The 18,115-nt window shown below is 38.3% G+C and overlaps 1 protein-coding gene across 1 annotated transcript in view; it reads left to right on the top strand.

The window, feature by feature from the left end:
• The window catches only part of SHOC2 (SHOC2 leucine rich repeat scaffold protein), a 62,080-nt gene that overhangs the window by 23,201 nt on the left and 20,764 nt on the right, over positions 1-18,115 (top strand). Inside the window, exons 2-3 of the mRNA XM_005416377.2 lie at positions 1-856; positions 13,688-13,825. The exon at positions 1-856 is cut by the window's left edge and continues 70 nt beyond it. Of these exons, the coding sequence (XP_005416434.1) occupies positions 154-856; positions 13,688-13,825 (841 nt within the window). The 5' untranslated portion in view covers positions 1-153. The remainder of the gene's footprint in view (positions 857-13,687; positions 13,826-18,115) is intronic.

Below are 18,115 nucleotides of genomic sequence, written 5' to 3'. Positions count from 1 at the left end.
ACAAATATGTAGCAAATGGGTGTCACACCTCTGAAGCTCCCCTCTGGCTTCAGCATTTGCGTGTTTTAAGGATCCTTGTTGCCTCAGCATTGAATTGTTCTTGTGGACTTCAGAAACAGATTTCATGTGGTGCTTGCTGAACGTTGAGTCACCATGAGTAGTAATCTAGGAAAAGAAAAGGACTGTAAAGAGAAGGATCCAAAAGTCCAATCATCAAAAGAAAGGGAGAAGGAGGCAAAGGCCTCCGGAGGATTTGGGAAAGAGAGCAAAGAAAAGGAGCCTAAGACCAAAGGGAAAGATGCCAAAGATGGAAAGAAGGACTCCAGTAGCACGCAGCCTGGGGTAGCTTTTTCAGTGGACAATACGATAAAAAGACCTAATCCTGCCACAGGTACTCGCAAAAAATCCAGCAATGCTGAAGTGATCAAAGAGCTCAATAAATGCCGGGAGGAGAATTCTATGCGCTTGGACTTGTCCAAGAGGTCTATACACTTGCTTCCATCAGCTGTCAAAGAGCTAACGCAGCTGACAGAACTTTATTTATACAGTAACAAACTGCAGTGCCTGCCAGCCGAGGTGGGCTGTCTGGTGAACCTGGTGACGCTGGCTCTGAGTGAAAACTCACTCACCAGTTTGCCTGACTCTCTGGATAACTTGAAGAAGCTGCGCATGCTTGACCTGCGGCACAACAAACTGCGAGAAATCCCCTCGGTGGTGTACAGGCTCAGCTCCCTGGCCACGCTGTACCTACGCTTTAATCGCATAACTACTGTGGAAAAGGATATCAAAAACTTGTCAAAACTCACCATGCTTAGCATACGAGAGAACAAAATCAAGCAACTACCTGCTGAAATTGGTAAGTGATTGTACTGACTGAAAGTGTGGTGTCGTTTTTACGTTCCCTGCAGTTCGGTTAATTATACATAAACTGTCACTTTTCCGACTGCACTTTATTTAAAACTACATAAAATTATGCTCTTGATCATACTGTTCCACTGTTAGCTTGCGAATAGTCAATACCTTGTAGATATATTTGTTTTTGAACAACAAAAACCCTTTTTCTTCATCTGTCATCTTAAAATCAGATGTATACTGTTTCCATCTTTGCTTTGTACTTTCACATATTGTGTCTTGAGAGACCAGATGGTTAAAAAAAAAAAGAGATACAGGGGCATTTTTTATTTTAAGATTTTTTATAAATCATTTATGAACTGTTCCAAGTTATAAACACATTAAGGGCATGTTAAAGAGGGGTGTGACCACAGTAATACAAGGTAGAATAGGTAACTATTACTGTGAGCAAGCTATTGGATGCTGTAACAGTTAATAATCTAGGTTAATGATTTGTGCAAGTGTCTGCCTTTTATAAGTCATGAATATATTAATACATGGACTCTGAAGTGACCAAATGTTGTACGCATGGCTGATGATTCTTATGACTTTGTAATGACTAGTTTGTTTTTCCAGACATGGTTACAAAGGTTCAAAAGATGGTGAACTAGTCTGGAAGTGTGTTATTACTTTAAATGGTTTATTACACAAAATGTGCTGGATTAGCTGTATATCATAACTTCTGTGTTGTTCCTAATATGTTCTGCTTCATGGAAAATGTCTTTATAACACTGTTCTCAAGCAATGTTTGAACAATGTGTGTGTCCTATAAAAGTGTGATTCTGTTAATCAGTAGGTTTTTTCTATATGTCACCAGTTTTCAAAATGCAAGTATAGCTTAGCCCTTTTAGGGGGTGGGGGAATAGAAACTTCACACAATTGAGAAACTGCTTTGGCTTTCTTCAAGTGTGAAAAAAACCCCAACCTTGTGAAAGCCCTTGTAACACTGAGAGTAATAACTCCCATGTCCTGTTTCCAAGAGCTGCTGGTACTCTCTTATTGTCCAAGCCAGTGTGTGTGTGTTGCTACTGAAGTGGCCGCTATGGTCAGCAATTTTGCAAAGCTTGGGAAATGTCCTTGTTTGTATACCTGTTAGATCTTTCTCAAGCCAGCAGTGTTTGCTCTTTATCTTGCACATTGATATGAAAGATACATAAGATAATATGTTCTTGATGGTGGGAACTCCTGAACATGCCTGAATCTGCTAATCCAGTTACCAACAGTGGCCAGTACAGAGAACTTTGTCTGTGGTAACAGGAGTGAAGAAATGCACTGGTGATGCCAGCTGCTGGTCTGAGCCTTTGGCTCCCTGAGGCAGCTCTCTGGGGATGCATTCTGCTGGAGCCACAGGAGTGCTTTTTGCTAGGCAGAAATGAAATGGATGATGTGGTGGTATGTTTTCTGATCCATGTGATTTTTGAATTGTCATGAGCATCTCAGCAATCCTTTGAATTTCCCCTGGGAGAACGAAGGAATTACAATTTTGAGCTATTTTGACACTTCAGTTTAAGTTCAACAGCCTTGTTGGATATTTTACTGATCAACAAATGATACTGGAAACCATGGGGCTGATGTTTACAGAAAACCCATCACACTGCATGTTTCTACATTCATTGAAGGAATTGTGGCCAATTTTGCTGGTTGAGCTGTTACACAATTGTCAGTATTTTACCTGGTTCTGTTTGTGGCTCAGTTATTAGTTAATCTAGCATAGATCCATCTTCTGAGGTTCAGCTGGGGATAGTGCTGCATAAATTCAAAGTAATACTAGTAGTGTGTAGAGAAAAAACTTCTGTGAGGTGTTGGATCCTAGTGTTTGGTGTTGTGCTTCAGAAATTCTCTTGTGTGTTTGATACTGCAGGCATTGCTGCTGCTGAAACCTCTTTATTTCTTTTGTTTATTGAATATGATTTACATGGAAGTGTGTAATGTCTGTATGTGTTTGTTCACAGTTGTCTTGAAAGAGATTGTGTGTAACTGCTTCATGGGAAAATTAGTAGGTACTTGTGTCATGAACATGTGACTTGTTTCTTTCTTTTGTATTTTTTTGTTGTCTTGATATGTGTACAGGCAGTATTCTCAGTTCTCTATAAAACCCTAGCTTGAGAACATTAACTGCTTTGCTTCTGTCTTTGTATCCAGCAGTTAGTTCTGCCTTTATTTGAATTGTGATAATGCTCATGTGCCTTTTTACGGGTCAGCACCTCATTGTGGAAGGCTTTTTAGAAGTACAAATGCAAGACAACTGTCACCCTTATGAAGAATTTCAAAGGAAAATCATCAAGTTCAAGCATCCTTTTTTATTCAAAGTAAATTCCTCAGACTAGGTTGCCTGAAATTGAATCAGGTGAAAAATAAAATTAATTGGTGTTTAAATAACACAAATAATTTAAACTGCCCAGATACATAGTACAAGCATTTGAAAATCTTTTTCATCAGAGTAAAACCAGATAGGATAGTTTAAATTCTGTAATTGATTTTACTGACTTACTTTCATGTTACTTTTTTTGATGAAATACTTGAGTTGAAAACACAGCTGAAAAATGAAACTACTGAGAACTGTATTTCTGACTTTCCAATGGAATTTGTTTCTTTGAACACTGACTATTTCTCTACGTTTCACATATATGCACTTCAAAAAAACACTTCCCTTTTAAGTCTCAATGCTTTTAATCCCTTGTATGTTTTATAATACAGTATCTAAATACTATAAACTAGCAAGCACTCTCATTATCAGCTTGTAAATAACACAGAAGTTTTTCTTGCTGCAGAATGGAAAGTAAAATGAAGCCATTATCTTTTGCAAAGCAATATCATGTGGAGCATTTCAAATTCTTTTTAAAAATGCCCCATTATTCTAAGGCCTAAGGCTCACAATGGCATGCTAGTCTGTTTGTTCATATTTTAAAAAATTCAAAGCTTATGTAACCTGCTGACTTGTCCAGAGAGGAAGAGTCTTGCAGCAGTTAACTACAATGTGCTCATGTTGCTGATCTGGTGCACACTGTGCAAGGAATCTTGGGTTTTCTTTACTTTGTCTTTTGAAAGTAGATGTGCTACAAAAAGGTTGGTCTGGACAAAAAGATAATTAAAGATCCAGACTTCAGTTTGAAAAATGTTGCTATTGTTCCCTCAAAGGGGGATAGCATTAAGTCTTACCCCGGTGCTACAGACTTGTGATGGCTTTCACTGTTGCTAAACAAAAATTTTCAGTTTTGTATAAGAATAAATGGCTTTCCAACTTTAGGACCTTGTTACTTTAAAATCAAGGGTCACCTGATTTATAAGCAATCATCCCATTGCTTTTCTAGGAATCTTTTTTTCTCCAGCCTTGTAAAATAAAGTTTATTTTCTTTCTGCTCTTAGTGAAATAAATTGAATGTTGGACTTTTAAGTGCTCTGATAATTGAGATGTTTCTTCCAACACCCAGCATATCTTTGAGTAGTTGATTTTTGTGTCAGTGATGTTCCATTGTTCTTAAATGCAGCACTTTCCCTCTGTTGCCTACATTTGTTCTCAGGTGGTCCTGGAAACTACTTTACAACTGACCTGTTTAAGGTGTTTGTTGTTTTGGGGAAAACCTGGAAGAGGTGAACGTCCCACCTGAGCTGCTGGGAAATAAGCTAAAGTTTGGTTCTATTTTGGACTTTGAACTGTCTTTAGTAGCTCAATAACATAAACTTTATTTAGGTGACGACACCTGAGAAAAAAAGTTGCTTTGCATTTAAAACAAGTGTTTTAGTGAGAAAGAGGAAGTGTTATTGTCTATATTTACTCAACAGATGTGTGTGTGTTTCTGGTCTCTCCCCCCCCCAGAATTGAGCACCTCTCATTCCATTGCATCCAGTTGCTTTATTATAGGTAGATACATACTAAATAATTTCTGCTTGTATTTATCAGACTTCTCTTAACACTTTTCTAGCAACATCTATAGTGCTTCTACATTTTTAATGCAATTTTAAATTTTTTCGGTCAATACGATGAATTGAATACGATGTAAAAATACTTTGCTTTGGTTGTTTTTTTTTTTTTTCATGTATAGCCAAGAGCTCTGCAGGTGAATCAGTGAGAGTTTTTATTAAATAGTGTGCTGATGTATAACAGCTTCATGATACTGGAAGTGGCAGGATCCACTCCCCTCCTGGCAGCTTCCCAGATGCTACATTTATTGTCTGTTACTTTAGGTAGCTGAAATCGGCGTGGAGCTGGTATGGGAGGAGGAGTGGGAGAGCATGAACTGGAACAGGGAGGGCAGGACACTTGGCACTGAGCTCTGGGATCACTGGGCTGGCTGCAGCTCCCTGCAAGCCTCTCTGGTAGGATTGCTCTTGTTGTATGAGCATGACAAGAGCACTGCAGGTGCTCTGGGGAAGGGTGGATTGCTGTCTGCAGAGAGCTGTTGAAAATGCAGCAAATTATATTTTCAGAATCTTTTTCTCATTTCCCGCTGCTTTCCATGTCTTGTACCGCGAGACCTGGAAATAACCTGGTGTAGGTTATTGGAATGCTGGTAGCATGAGCTCAGCTGCACCTTACTGAAACAATGTTTTTGTGTATAGTGGGAGAATCCATTGGTGAGAGTTTCTTGATGGCAAAGCTACTCTGTTATTCTTTTTTACAAATCGTATCCTAACTAACAGCAGTGATAAATTGTTTCAGAGTGCATCTTGCCCTGTATCCTGGTTCTTACTCTAGCCCTAAGCAAACGTGTGCCTAGAAACAGAGTAAGTTTATAGGCGAGGCTTAACCCGACTCCTTGCTCACATCCAACTATTTTTGTATCAGGGATTTCCTGAGTCTGATGCAGCTTGTTTCTTTAGTAATTCTCAGTACCCTCTTCTTCCAAAGACTTGGCCATTTTTTTTTTTTCTTTCAACTCCTATAAATGCCTTTCATCTTTAGTAAGGTCTGCAAGTTTGCTTTGAAAGTTGTTCCTGCCCATGAAGGTCACTGTTATGCCGATGTTTATATATATATATATTTATATATATAAACATCTGCATAACAGTGACACACACACACAAGCACATCAAGTGCTAGACAGAATTTACCTGTTCACCTGGCTGTTCAATCTCTGGTGGCATCCATGAAATAAATCCTGAACAGAAAGGTTTCCTTGTGAAAACTTTGCCAAAAGACAATCTGGAGGGATAATTGTGGGGATGAGTTCACAAGGTGGACACCAGCTTCATCTCCTTATCTGGTAAGTTGTCCATTGCACTGAGAAAAAAGTGGAAGATGAGAATGGAAGAATGTGAATGCTTTGGTGAGTCAGGCTGTCAGCATGAGAAGGATGAAAACCTTGAGGAATTGTCTTGGGATGAGGCCAAGCAAATGTTTCAGTTTGCAGGCTGTTACTTAAGCAAGCCTTTTGCATTTCTTATATTTGGAGTTTTATTGCATTCCTCCATGTTGTGTTGAAGGAATTGTTTTGAACAATCAAGTTGATAATATTTTCTTTGCAAAGACAAGGTTGCATCTTATACCAGTTTTGAATATTTTTGTCACGTTGGCACACACAATTCAAATAGAAATAATATTGTCAGCGTGGTTGAAATTACATTTACATAGTTTCTGCAAGTTTCTTGAGACTCCAAATATTGTGTTTTCTGTCTGTGAATGCAACTCCTTTTCTGGGGAGAATCTGGTCAGGGCTGTTCTGCAAGGGAAATATTTTTAGAATGTAATTCGGGGAATCTGCCTACACCAGGCTAGGAATGTCTTTGAGACTCTCTTCTCTTCTTCTCTTCCCCCATCTACCCAATATTTAGATAATTTGTGGTTTCTTTACTGCTTTGAAACTTTTTCATAACACTTGCACCTGTTTTGTTTTCAGTAGTATAGACAGTGGGCCAGATGTGTGCAGCCACATTAGTTCAAGTCTACTCACTCCTTGCTGAATGTAGTGCTTCCTTATTAAATGACCTGCTAGTTGCAAAGCTTTTCAATGATGCTCTGAATTTCATTTCCCCTTTTTTTTTTTTTTAAGCAGAGCTGATAATATAGAGAAATATTTGTTTACATTATTTGTATCTAAGAACACCTTCCTGTGTTTCGTCAATTTGAAAGAAAAAGAAAATTGTGTTTCTGGGCTTAACTGCTGTGATAATGTCTGCAAACAGTAGTTGAGAATGCTTTTATATGTTTTTATTTTAATGTGATAAAAGCATGAAGTTGTGAACAGGAGTGGAATAAATATAAGCATTGATGTATGTGTGTTGGTCTCTAGGAGTCAGAGATAATGACTGCTTATTTGATCCGGTTCTGGTGGTTTTCTTGAGCTGCAGAAAAGGTGTAGAACTCTTTTGACCAGCTTCAGCTTTAGTAACTGGGTTCTGATTCTTGTGAAAGCTCTTGTGGGGATGCAGTTTTGTCTTGTCAGCTAGTCAAATTCCTCCTGATTACAGTTTCTTCAGGCTGGCTTTAGGATAATGATAAAGTAGTCCTGCCTTTTTGATCTGCTTGCAGAGCTTACTGGGATGATGCCCCAAGTGAAATTCCAGTAGATAACTGACAGCTTGTTAGAAGTCCAGAGTTGTTTTGGGTTTTTTTTAATTTTTGAATTTAATTTTTTATTTTTTAAGTTTTATTTTATTTATTTCTTAAATCAGTGCTGAAGTTATTTTAACTGAATACTTCAGTAAGTACTGAACATAGGGGGAAAAAATCATGTTCCTCAGGCTGCCCTTTCTAATGTAGCCTGGGAGGTGGTTAACCTTTATTATTTGAGAGCTTGCTCCACACTGAAAATGGACAGGATCCAGATGTTACCCCAGATTCAGCACCACCAGGACCCACTGGTCCTTCCCTGCTTCTCACCTCCTGGTGCAAGGTTGTACCTCTTTACAAGGTTATTTTATCTCCTGCTAGGTGCAAGACTTTGCCTTTGTCTTGGCACCCAAATGAGTTTCTGCTGTCCACCTCAAATCCTGCTTTGAGTCCTTGCTAAGACTTTTTTGTACATTTTGCATGTTTGGGGATTTTGTTTGAACATGTTTTTAATTTTATTTGTATTTGTTGCTTTCAGTTATAAGCAATAAATAATAAGTCTTTGCTATTGTGTCTTGTTGAAGCTTGTTTTAGAGCAGATTTTGAGTCTTTTCAGCTGAGGTTCTGTGGTTTTGAGTGGTTCCCACAACTAGATCCTGGTGTGCATTCTGCATGTTGAGAATAATATTACTGTGCTTATTTCTTGCTTACATGAGTATTTTAACTTTGGTAGTCAGTAAGTCACTCATGACCATATAAAAATTAATTGCATTCCTACTCCTCGGTAGCTCTTCTGTATAAGTTAGAGTTGTGCAGTAATAATTCAGAATGGCTCTGACTGCTTGCCTCTTCTTTTGGCAGTTGGTAATGCAGAACAAAGAGCTCAGGCTCTCTATCACAGTGATGTACTTGGATCTCACAGAGAGTGAAAAGATTCCAAAATTCTAAAATTGTTTAAAATTTTTTTTTCTAACATCAGGAAGCCTGTCCCACAGACTTTGTGTAGACTGAAAATTCTCTTTCCTTTTATTTTCTCCTTTGCCAGCAGAGAACCAAGTGAAAGATGAGTAGCTATGAAACTTATGGGAACTGTTCGTAACTTGTTCCCAGCATTGCTGATTTTGGATAATTAATTCTTACATATTAGCTTACAACCAATGTTCTGACACATCAGCCTGAAGTCCCACTAATATTTGCATTCTCCTCTTCCTTCTACTTTCCATAAGAGTCTTGATCCTCTTGCTGTGTCATCTGGCCTAGGATTTATCATGTTGTGAAGGATTTCATAATATTCAATCTGCTTAAGCATGGACAGGCATGCCATTAATCCAGTGGAAAACAGGCTACATTACAAATTGTGTTTGCCATCCAGGAGTGGTGCCCACTGACTGAATTAGTGATTGGAGACACTGAAGCCTCTTTGCTATTGACCTATATACTCTCTCCAAGTGTTAATTTGTGTGTACTTGAGTGTTTTTTGATGAAGCAGGATTTTGTGTTTCATATGGTTTCAGAGTTTTGTAAGTCAGGGCATGTAACCTGGCCCTCTTGTCATAACAGGCTTTCAAAGTTGGCCATGAAATGGGACTATAATTCTTCCTCATTATGTTGAAAATATTAGTCATTTCATTGTGCTGGCTTTCTTAAAGCAGGTATATGTAGCATTGTCATACTACAACATTTATTCTTTGTGTGTATGAGAACAACAGTGAGGTGATTGCTCACTCCACCTTTTTTAAGGATTGTTGAGGTGAATACTTAGCTGTATTTTAACAAGTTTTTTAAAATGGAAGGTGGTTGGAGTCTTCACAAACTATCTTCTCTGAAAAATGCATTTGAATTGTGTGATTTTTTAGGGCCTTTAAAATACAAATTTTTAAAAACTACATGCTATGCTGTAACTGACTGTTTTGTGAAGGTTATTTATAGAGAAACTTTTATGTTTTTCAAATGAGCATTGCTCCTACTTTAAAATCTTTTATTGTCAAGCCAGCTAGTACGTGCAATTCCTGTCTGCTTTCTTGGCAGACTTTGAGCTTTAATTGCTTTTTTTCCCCATTGCAATCGCAATGTAATATAATTTAAAAAAAGGCAAAAAATTGTCCTCCCTAAAAAAACTAACTCCAAACGCTGGCACCCTCCTAGTTTATTTTTTAATTGTTGTGAGGGTGCTTATCCCTTCAATGCAGCTGCTCGTAGTCTATAGAGAATCCTTTATTCACTACTTGTCTGTTGTGGACATTACTTGTGGCAAAAAGAGTTCATTTAACCTGTGGTTAGTATTTCCCTGAAGCAGTGCTTGCCTTATTGTAGTGATTTGGGGTGTTTGAACGGGATTTTAGTGAAGTGATGCAGGAGTTGTCCATGTGATGAAAAGGAATGGGTTTTTCTTCAGGAAACTGCTTTCTGGTTAAGGCTGATTTTGATCTGCTGCACATTTCTAGCTGACTTATTTCTGTTAAATCGAGACAAAAATGTGTTTCAGCAAATTTTAGGTAGTACGCAAAAAATCGCAAATGTTGATTCTTTTACTATGAATAAGATCGTGAGCTCCTTACTCATTAGACATTTTTCGTTTTGTACCTGAACAAATCTTTGCTTTAGGAAAAAAATTTTTGCTTTTTTTATTTTATTTTGACATATGGTTCTTATCTTGGCAGAGCAAAAATGACAGATTTCAGTTGTATCTTGGTGAAACTTATTTTAACTTTTTTTTTTTTTTTTGAGAAGCATTTCCTCAGTACAACTGCTGCTGTTCAGACAATAAGAAGGACACTTTGACTCACTGAAACATCAGCTCCTGGGAAGAGCACGATGCAGATGTCCTTCAGTTCGGGCTCTGTGCATTTGCAGATCATTATTGGTTGTGTGGAGTGCTCCTGCCATGTGTTTGTGCGCTGTAGCTCCTGACAGAGCTGCTGTTGTGAGCAGCGCCTGCACAGCCGCAGCCACAGCGTGGCCATTCACGGTGTGCTCACCCAGCCGGGCCAGCGCTGCCCCGGGCTGTGACTGATGCTCTGGTGGCCCTGAACCCTCTTTGTCCCACTGGGGGCAGGGCTGGGCACCTGCCCTGTGCTCTTGCTGTGCTCAGAGCTCAGAACAGGGAAATCCTCACCCGGGAAGACAGGGCAGGTGGTGCTGGTTGGCCACAGGACATGACCAGCGTTGGTTTGTAAAGGACTAGACCCTTTTATTTCCTTATTCCTCTGTTTTCCTACACTTGTCCTTCTAAGCTACATTGATTCCTCCCTTTCCCGTTCCCTAAAGATGTCCTAGCAACTCTTACCATCCCTGGTTGCTCTTCCTTTTACCTCACAGTAGCTGTTCAAGCCCCACATGCAGTGACAGCCCCAGGCTGCGAGGTGCTCTGAAGAGCATTTCCATTTACACACAGTCTCAGCTCTCACACATTTGGCCACACACTATTTTAGTATTTTAGTTCTCAGGCCACAGCGGAGAGAATTCTGTGTGCCTTTGCATGTGAAGATGTAAAAAACCATTTAGCTCTGTGCTCATGACACCAAGGATGTGGGTTTGGTCTCCCTGTGGGCCATTCACTAAAGAGCTGGACTTGATCCTGAGTTTCTCAGTTAGCCTCTTTATGTGTGTACTCTTAGGGTTATGAAGTGATTGCTAGGGTTATGAAGTGATTCTGAGACTTCTTTTCATTTTTATCTCAAATGGAGTGTTTAAGTTAATAGGCTGGGTTCTTGCTCTTCACTTCTGTGATCTGAGTCTCTGTCACATCACCCAAACGTTTTTCACCTTGTTAAGCATATTGGATGTAAGATATTTTTGCCATATGTCATGGAGAGTAACAGGAGAAATGTACCTCAAGTGATTTTTGTTGACTTGCATGCTCTCTGTTGTATCTCAGTAATTCAAGTTAAAGTTTTGAAAAAATTGCAGTGCCAACAGCATTTCATCTCCCCTCTCCTTCTACCCTTAGAGTGGGCAATAAACCCATTTTGATGAAATGCTGTCAAACACAATAAATATCCAAGAACAGGATTCCTTACTGAGCAATGTGAATTAAAAGCTGAATATTTCTATATCTCTTGAATTCCTTTCCTTAAGTCACTATGCTTCATGATAGGGCTCTAACTTTTGATTTCTGCTCTGAAGCTTAAAGTTTGTTGGACAGTTCTCTATCTGTTTTAACATTGAGTATTTTTATTAAATGCTACTACTGTTGCTTTTTAAAATAATGCCTGCATCTTTAATGTGACAATATTAAGTATGGCTATCCAAATTAAAGTGTTTGGTTGCCCTTAATTTTCTAGAGAGGCATAGGCATTATGTCTCTTTTCAATATTTTTCCTCCTCAGGATAAGGTAGTAAGATGTTTGTTTCAAACATTTAGCTTGCTGTTGTCAAAGATATCAGCAGGTGCAAAAATGAAGTGCAGCACATGTTGCTGCAAAACCCCCAAGTATTTCTTCGACTTCAGCAGATGTAGAGTGGGAAGAGTCAAGTAAATGAGAACTCGGCACGATGAAATGGAATTTATGCCATATTTCAAATTTGACATCATTGGTTAAGGCCTGAAGTGAAAACAAATGAAAACAGCAATCATGAAATGAAAACTACTGCCCTGAAGTGTGTGAGGGTTCTTGAGTTACCTCAGTAAAGTTCTGTGGGGCTCTTTTTTTGTTTGTTTAAAGGGAGGGATGTTTTAAGTCTTCCTCAAGCTTTTCTTCCTCCTATTGCATTCTACACTTTGCCCCCTTTTTCCATGAATAATAAAGATACCATTGCCACAGACCATTAACTCTTGCTGAATTATTTCTTACATTTGCTTTTTTCTGCCTGGTAATGTCATTGACACGTGTGGGTTAGGCAGTGCAGGATACAGCACATTTAGCTCTTGCCTCTGGTTGTCTGGACTGCACTTGATTGCTGATGTAAGACAGGGGACACACACAGTGCTGGAGTAGCTGCTTGAGCACCAGCTTTACATTTCCATCTTCTTAGTTTCTAGAAAAACATTCCTTTTTTGGGTTAATTAGTGCAGGAAATAAGATATGTTAACATATCAGTTATATGTTAACAATTTAAGAAAAACAGAATAATGAAGCTTTGAGGTTGACTTTTTTCTTGGCCTTTCACAATTGTTCTGTGATACACAGTGAGTATTGTGGCTACATGACGCCTGAACTCTAGACAGAGTCTGAATTCATATTATTTTATGATTTATTAAATCACCAGTTGTGATTATCTGCTGACCTAATGAGTAGACACTCTACACGTCAGAACTTGCCCAGGATAATCCTGCAGGCCTGTGAGAAAATCCTTCTGTCAAAGATACAATGCTGAAGCTTAAAAATAGATATTTGCTCCTCAAAAGGAATTTGCTGCTCTTCCAAATTTGTTACTCACTGAGTCATGCTCTAATATACAAATGCAGTGACCTCATCTTTACTGGAGAGAGTAGAAGCTGTTCAAATAATTAATTTTACCTCCATCAGGTGCAAAATATGTGAATACATACACATGTATTTATGCACACAGTTGTTTTTTTCTTTTTTTCAAACCCAACCATCTTTTGCTCAGAGCACAGTGTGTTTGACATAAAAATAGGTGAAACTACTGGTCAGAGAGTTGTGCCTAGCTGTGCTTTTAAATTAATTTATGAATGTCAGAAATGAAGCAGTTCTGTGTGGAGTGGCTCTAAACTCCAAGCAAATCCAAACTTTTTTAATGCTTAACAGATAAGCCCTTTATTTCCAACTTTTATTTGCTGTAGGTCTGCTTGCATACCCTTTACTTATTGTAAGTTGTCTTTTTTGTGATGACTGTCACAAATGTTTAAAAATAGTGTTCAGGACTTTAGATTATCTAGGATTTCAGCCAAATAATTTTTCTGTCTCTTAATTGTTGATTTTATGTCTGAAAGTAATTCATTATATAAAAACAGACCTTAATTTCTCAAAATTTAGTACAATTCATTTACTTAGTGATGTTTTAAACTTCTGGTCAGCCTGAAACAAGTGTAAGATGCAAGTTTTGTACTTGTATCCCACAGCTTGAGCTGTCAGAATAAAATCAACCAATAAATTATATTTCTTTGGAGACTCTATTAAAGCTTTATCTGAGCTTTTCAAAATTGTTGATCAGGTTTTAGATCTGACTGATGAAATGATGATCCTGTAATACCTTATTTTATATGTATAACTTTATGGTAGCAGTAGCTTTTTTTCAGCTTATCCCAAAATCCGTCTGATTCTATTAATCTCTGTGTGGAGGTCATTGTTGAGAGCTGTACATTAAAGTCCTTTATGTTTTGGTTTTCCTGTGTGCTCTTAGGTGAGTTGTGTAACCTCATAACGCTGGATGTAGCGCACAATCAGCTTGAACATCTTCCAGAGGAGATTGGAAGCTGCACGCAGATCACCAACCTTGACTTGCAGCACAATGAGCTCCTGGACCTGCCAGAAACCATAGGTAGGTGAAGAGGCTGGAGAGGAGAAAATAAATCACTATTTCAAAATGTTCATTAAAGGGAAAAAATTTAATGAGTATTTGCTGGTGGCTGTAGAATGACTGGTGTTCAGCTCAACACAGCTTCACACTTGAGATTTAAAGAAAAGTGTGCTTGTTACTTTAAATATTACCTTAATTTAAGAATGAGAGTTACAATGAAAAAGATCCAAATCCTTTACTTCTAAATCTTAAGGTGTTCTGTGGTTATAAGCAAACATCTACTGCTTGTTTGTTCATTCTGTAATGAAACTGAGCATATAAAGAAGCGAAAGGTTCACTTATAGTTGAAGTGTAGTACTTTGGCAGATAATTTTAACTTACATCTTTGTCTAAAGAAAAACAGAACTAAAATCATAAAGGTTTTAAAATAATTATGTATATATTATGTTCTTTGGTGGAACATTTAAAAAATCTCCCAAGTCCACAAGGTCATCATGCTCTTATGCAATAGAATACAGAGAGTTTGCAACTTACATTGGGAATAATAGACCAAGATAAACACAGTCCTGGTTGATTTTAGTATCTCATATGGGATAAAGCAACAAAATATGCCTTTTCCTATCTCATTAAATCAGTTTTAAACAGATGGCAGAAAAAGATGGCTGCTGTGATTTAAAAAGCATAAAAACAAGGCCATCATGATTTTAAGTTCTGTCACCAGAACAACTCAGAAGAATCAACATTATCAGTTTAATGGTATTCAGTGTTGAGTACTTATTAATTTACTTTAATGCATGGTAAAGTGAGGAACCATTTAGTGACGCTCCAGCTTTTCTTCTAGCAGTAAATTGTTGAGGATGAAGTTACTATGGCTTTTGGTTGAGAAAGTTTGATGTGAGCAGAGTTTACACTGATGATGTATCCACTAGAACTAAACTTCCTGCCTGGACTGATATTTTTAAACTCTGGAGATCCCATTCCATCTGGAGTTTGCATCTAACTTATACCATTCATAAGTACAGCCTTTATTTTTGTTGCTATTTTGTAAATCTTGCTGAATGTTGTTTTACATAACACTTATGTGTAGTGTATGTGTCACATTTAGGAAGTGAGTTCCCTGGATAAACTGTTAATTATGGGAAAAATTCTCTAAGCAAGTGTGAGATTTCCATATTCAAGGCTTATAGACTAATGCTGTTAATTCCTGTGGAGAGTAGTAGTATGATTTACTAAGTTGTTTAGTGCCTGGTAGTCACTGAACTTCTCAAAGGAACAGAAAAATCTCATTTGTAATATGCTGCAAGACTGTACTTACAGGGAAAGGTCTCTGGGTAGGAGAGGCACAAAGTTATGAGGCAGTTAAGTCACTTGTGATAGATAGGAAATTGCTCACTCTGCAGTCAAGATAGTTTGGACTCACCTATTTCTTCAGAAAGTTTCTGTAAGCTTAGGTGGTTTCTTTTGAGTCAGGCTCATACCTGGTTGGACTGGATTTCTGTTTTCTTTGTTTAGTTTTTCCCTTGCATTGTCTTTATAATGTATAGAAGTTACTTGTTTTTAAATGTTGGTAGCTATCTCTTTACATGCTTATCTGAGCTGAATATCAATGTTTTAGAGCTCAAGAAACCACCAAAGATAGCTGAATAATGGTAGGAGAAGGGAGTGAGCCATCGTGTTGTTAACCTTACTCTGGTTCAGTTTTGCTCCACTGGAAAATCTCTCTTGTAACCAGTAAGTTAAAAAAAAAGTATTTAAATAAGAACTTAAAATCAGAAATCCATGTTTGTGCCTCATGTGGTTTGCAAACAGAATTTAACAGTGAAGGGAAAGCTTTAGGTTCCATCTTAAATGATAATGATCAGCCTACATTTATGCATGTTGCAGAAAAGGCAGCCGTAGCCAGTTCAGCAACATTGGCTTTATTTCTTAGTCATCGCAGTTTTGGTTCAACATACGAAAGCAAGTTGTGGCATGATTTTTAGATTACAGCTTGCTTTGTGGTTGGCATTGTTCAGCGAGAAACTCTGAGTGCTGAGAAAAGCCCGCCGAGTCAATGGCGCGTGGCTGGGGCAGCCCTTGGGCCTCTCCAGCTCTCACTGCAGGTTCTGTCCCTGCCTGCTGCTTGCCACGACTGCCTTTTCTTGCAATGTTTCCATGCTTCCAGGGGCCGGGGTGCTCGCTGTATGAGTGCTGTTAATGGTTCTCAGTTCAGTCAAACTCTGGGTTACACACCAGGGACCAGCAGACCAAACACCTTTGCTCATTGTAAGTATTTGATGTTCTGTGAGCCCATGAGCCTCCTGGTATGGACCAGGCTTTCCATTACTGCCAGGTCTGTGCCCTTCTCCCCCACTGACATCCTTTTGATTGAGGCCTCAATTTTTCTTTAGGAGGATGTTTTTGTCATGCTGCTTTGAAAAACAAATAGCCCCCTTTGCTTTTTATTTCTCCTTCCCCTCCATCAAAAAACCCTCTGAAAGTAGCTGCTGAAGTATATAAACAAGCTTTGGTTTTACCACAGGAAGATTTCAGAGTCTGCCAAACTTAAAAAAAAAGCTTGTTTGGTAACTAACAGCATGTACTGAAATGTGCTGGAGCTGTGAGAAAGGGACGTGAGGGTGACATGCAGGGGAGTGGCAGGGAAGGGATTATGCATCAGCAGTGATTACAGAGGTTGCAGAGCCAATATACCCACTCTGTAAAAATACCAAGTTCTTCTCTCAACTAATGCTGTAGAAACATGCTCTTGTGCAGTAACAAATGTCGATTTTAGATATTAGTTGTCAGGAAGTGACCTAATGCCTTGCTTTATAGATATTGGCTTAATACATTCATATCTGTATTTCTGTTGATTGAAAATTGTAAAGTACTTTTTATATTAGATCATTTCCTGTAAGAAAAATGAGCTTTGTGGAATGGCTTAGCACATTCCGAGAGTCTCAAGCCCAGAATCAAAATCATAGTGGGATCGTAGCTGTTTAGTGTTTTCATTGCAGATTGCACACCCCCCCATGTTGTGGTGGCTTTTTTTTTGCTTTTGGAAGGTGGTGGAATTGTTAGCTACTTTTATTTACACAGTGTCTTATCTCTGTATACTTAGCTGGCACACTAATATATCCAACGCAGAAGAGAATGAATAACCTATCATTTATATTAAAATTATTAATTGACTTTTTGAGACTGGCAACACATTTTGGGTGGAGTAAATTGTTTCTTAGGATTACAAGATAGCTTAGATAATTTTGTCCTGGAAATACCACATAGTGCGTGTTGCCTCTTTGAACTTCTAATTTTAGCATTCTGTACAAATGTGTTCACAATTTCATATGTAAAACCATAGAAAAACTGATTTGAGAAAGAAATATAGCAGAAACAGAGTACAGCTTTTAATAACACCAGATTCTTCATCTGCTTTGTAATTTTCTAGTTTTGTGTACTTATGTGTTGATTATAGTCAAATGTGCCATATTCACAGGCATCTAAGGCAACAGAAATTTTAATAAGAAAAAGAATAGTCAGTTGTAAATGTTCCAAAATTATACTTTAAAAGCACAGAAAACTCTGTCAATAGACACACTTTCCAGTGTCTGACATAGCACTGTTCCTAAGAGATGGTTAGGAAAATGGGAAGTGTATTTACATCTCTGGACTACCCTCCTGTCTTTGTCTGTGGCACTATAGCTCAGAAGCTGAAATCACAGCTTTCATGAAGTTGAATACTATTTATTGATTGGTTTTACTGGTTGAATTTGTGCTCCAAACCACACTTCTAACCTGTTTAACCCCAGTGTACCTCTGAGAGCACTGTTTTGCGCTTTAAACTTACAGCTGATAAAACATGAAGCACTGACCAAAACCAGACATATGGAATTGGTACGGCTCAGGTTATGCAAAATTGTGGTTGAGAGCTTTAAGTCCCTAGAAGCAAAGATATTTCTGAAGAAATGTGAAACTACTTTAAAATGGTATTTTAAATTTGGCAGGTTTAGCAAAATCAGGAGTCTTGTTCTGAAATGTCTGAGCACCTGCAGCTCCCTCAGTGATCAGGGGCAATGTTCAGATGTGACTGATGAGTTTGATGTGGTTAATTACTCACTGTTGTGATGGAGCAAAGTGTAGAGGCTTCTGCTCCAGCTTTCACAGCAAGATTCATATTCTCAACATTAAAGCACGACCTGGTGCTTTGGTCAGTGAGCATTCTGTTTTGTGGCATCAAGCGTCTTTCCATAGGCTCACTTTGGGAGAGCTGATCAACATTTGGTGCTTTGTCTAAGGTTTTGTTCTTGGACTGTGCTGTTAATTAAACTTCTT

This window comes from Geospiza fortis, unplaced genomic scaffold, assembly GCF_000277835.1.
Source record: "Geospiza fortis unplaced genomic scaffold, GeoFor_1.0 scaffold130, whole genome shotgun sequence".
NCBI classification, from domain to species: domain Eukaryota; kingdom Metazoa; phylum Chordata; class Aves; order Passeriformes; family Thraupidae; genus Geospiza; species Geospiza fortis.
This window is presented reverse-complemented; position numbering and strand designations above follow the sequence as displayed.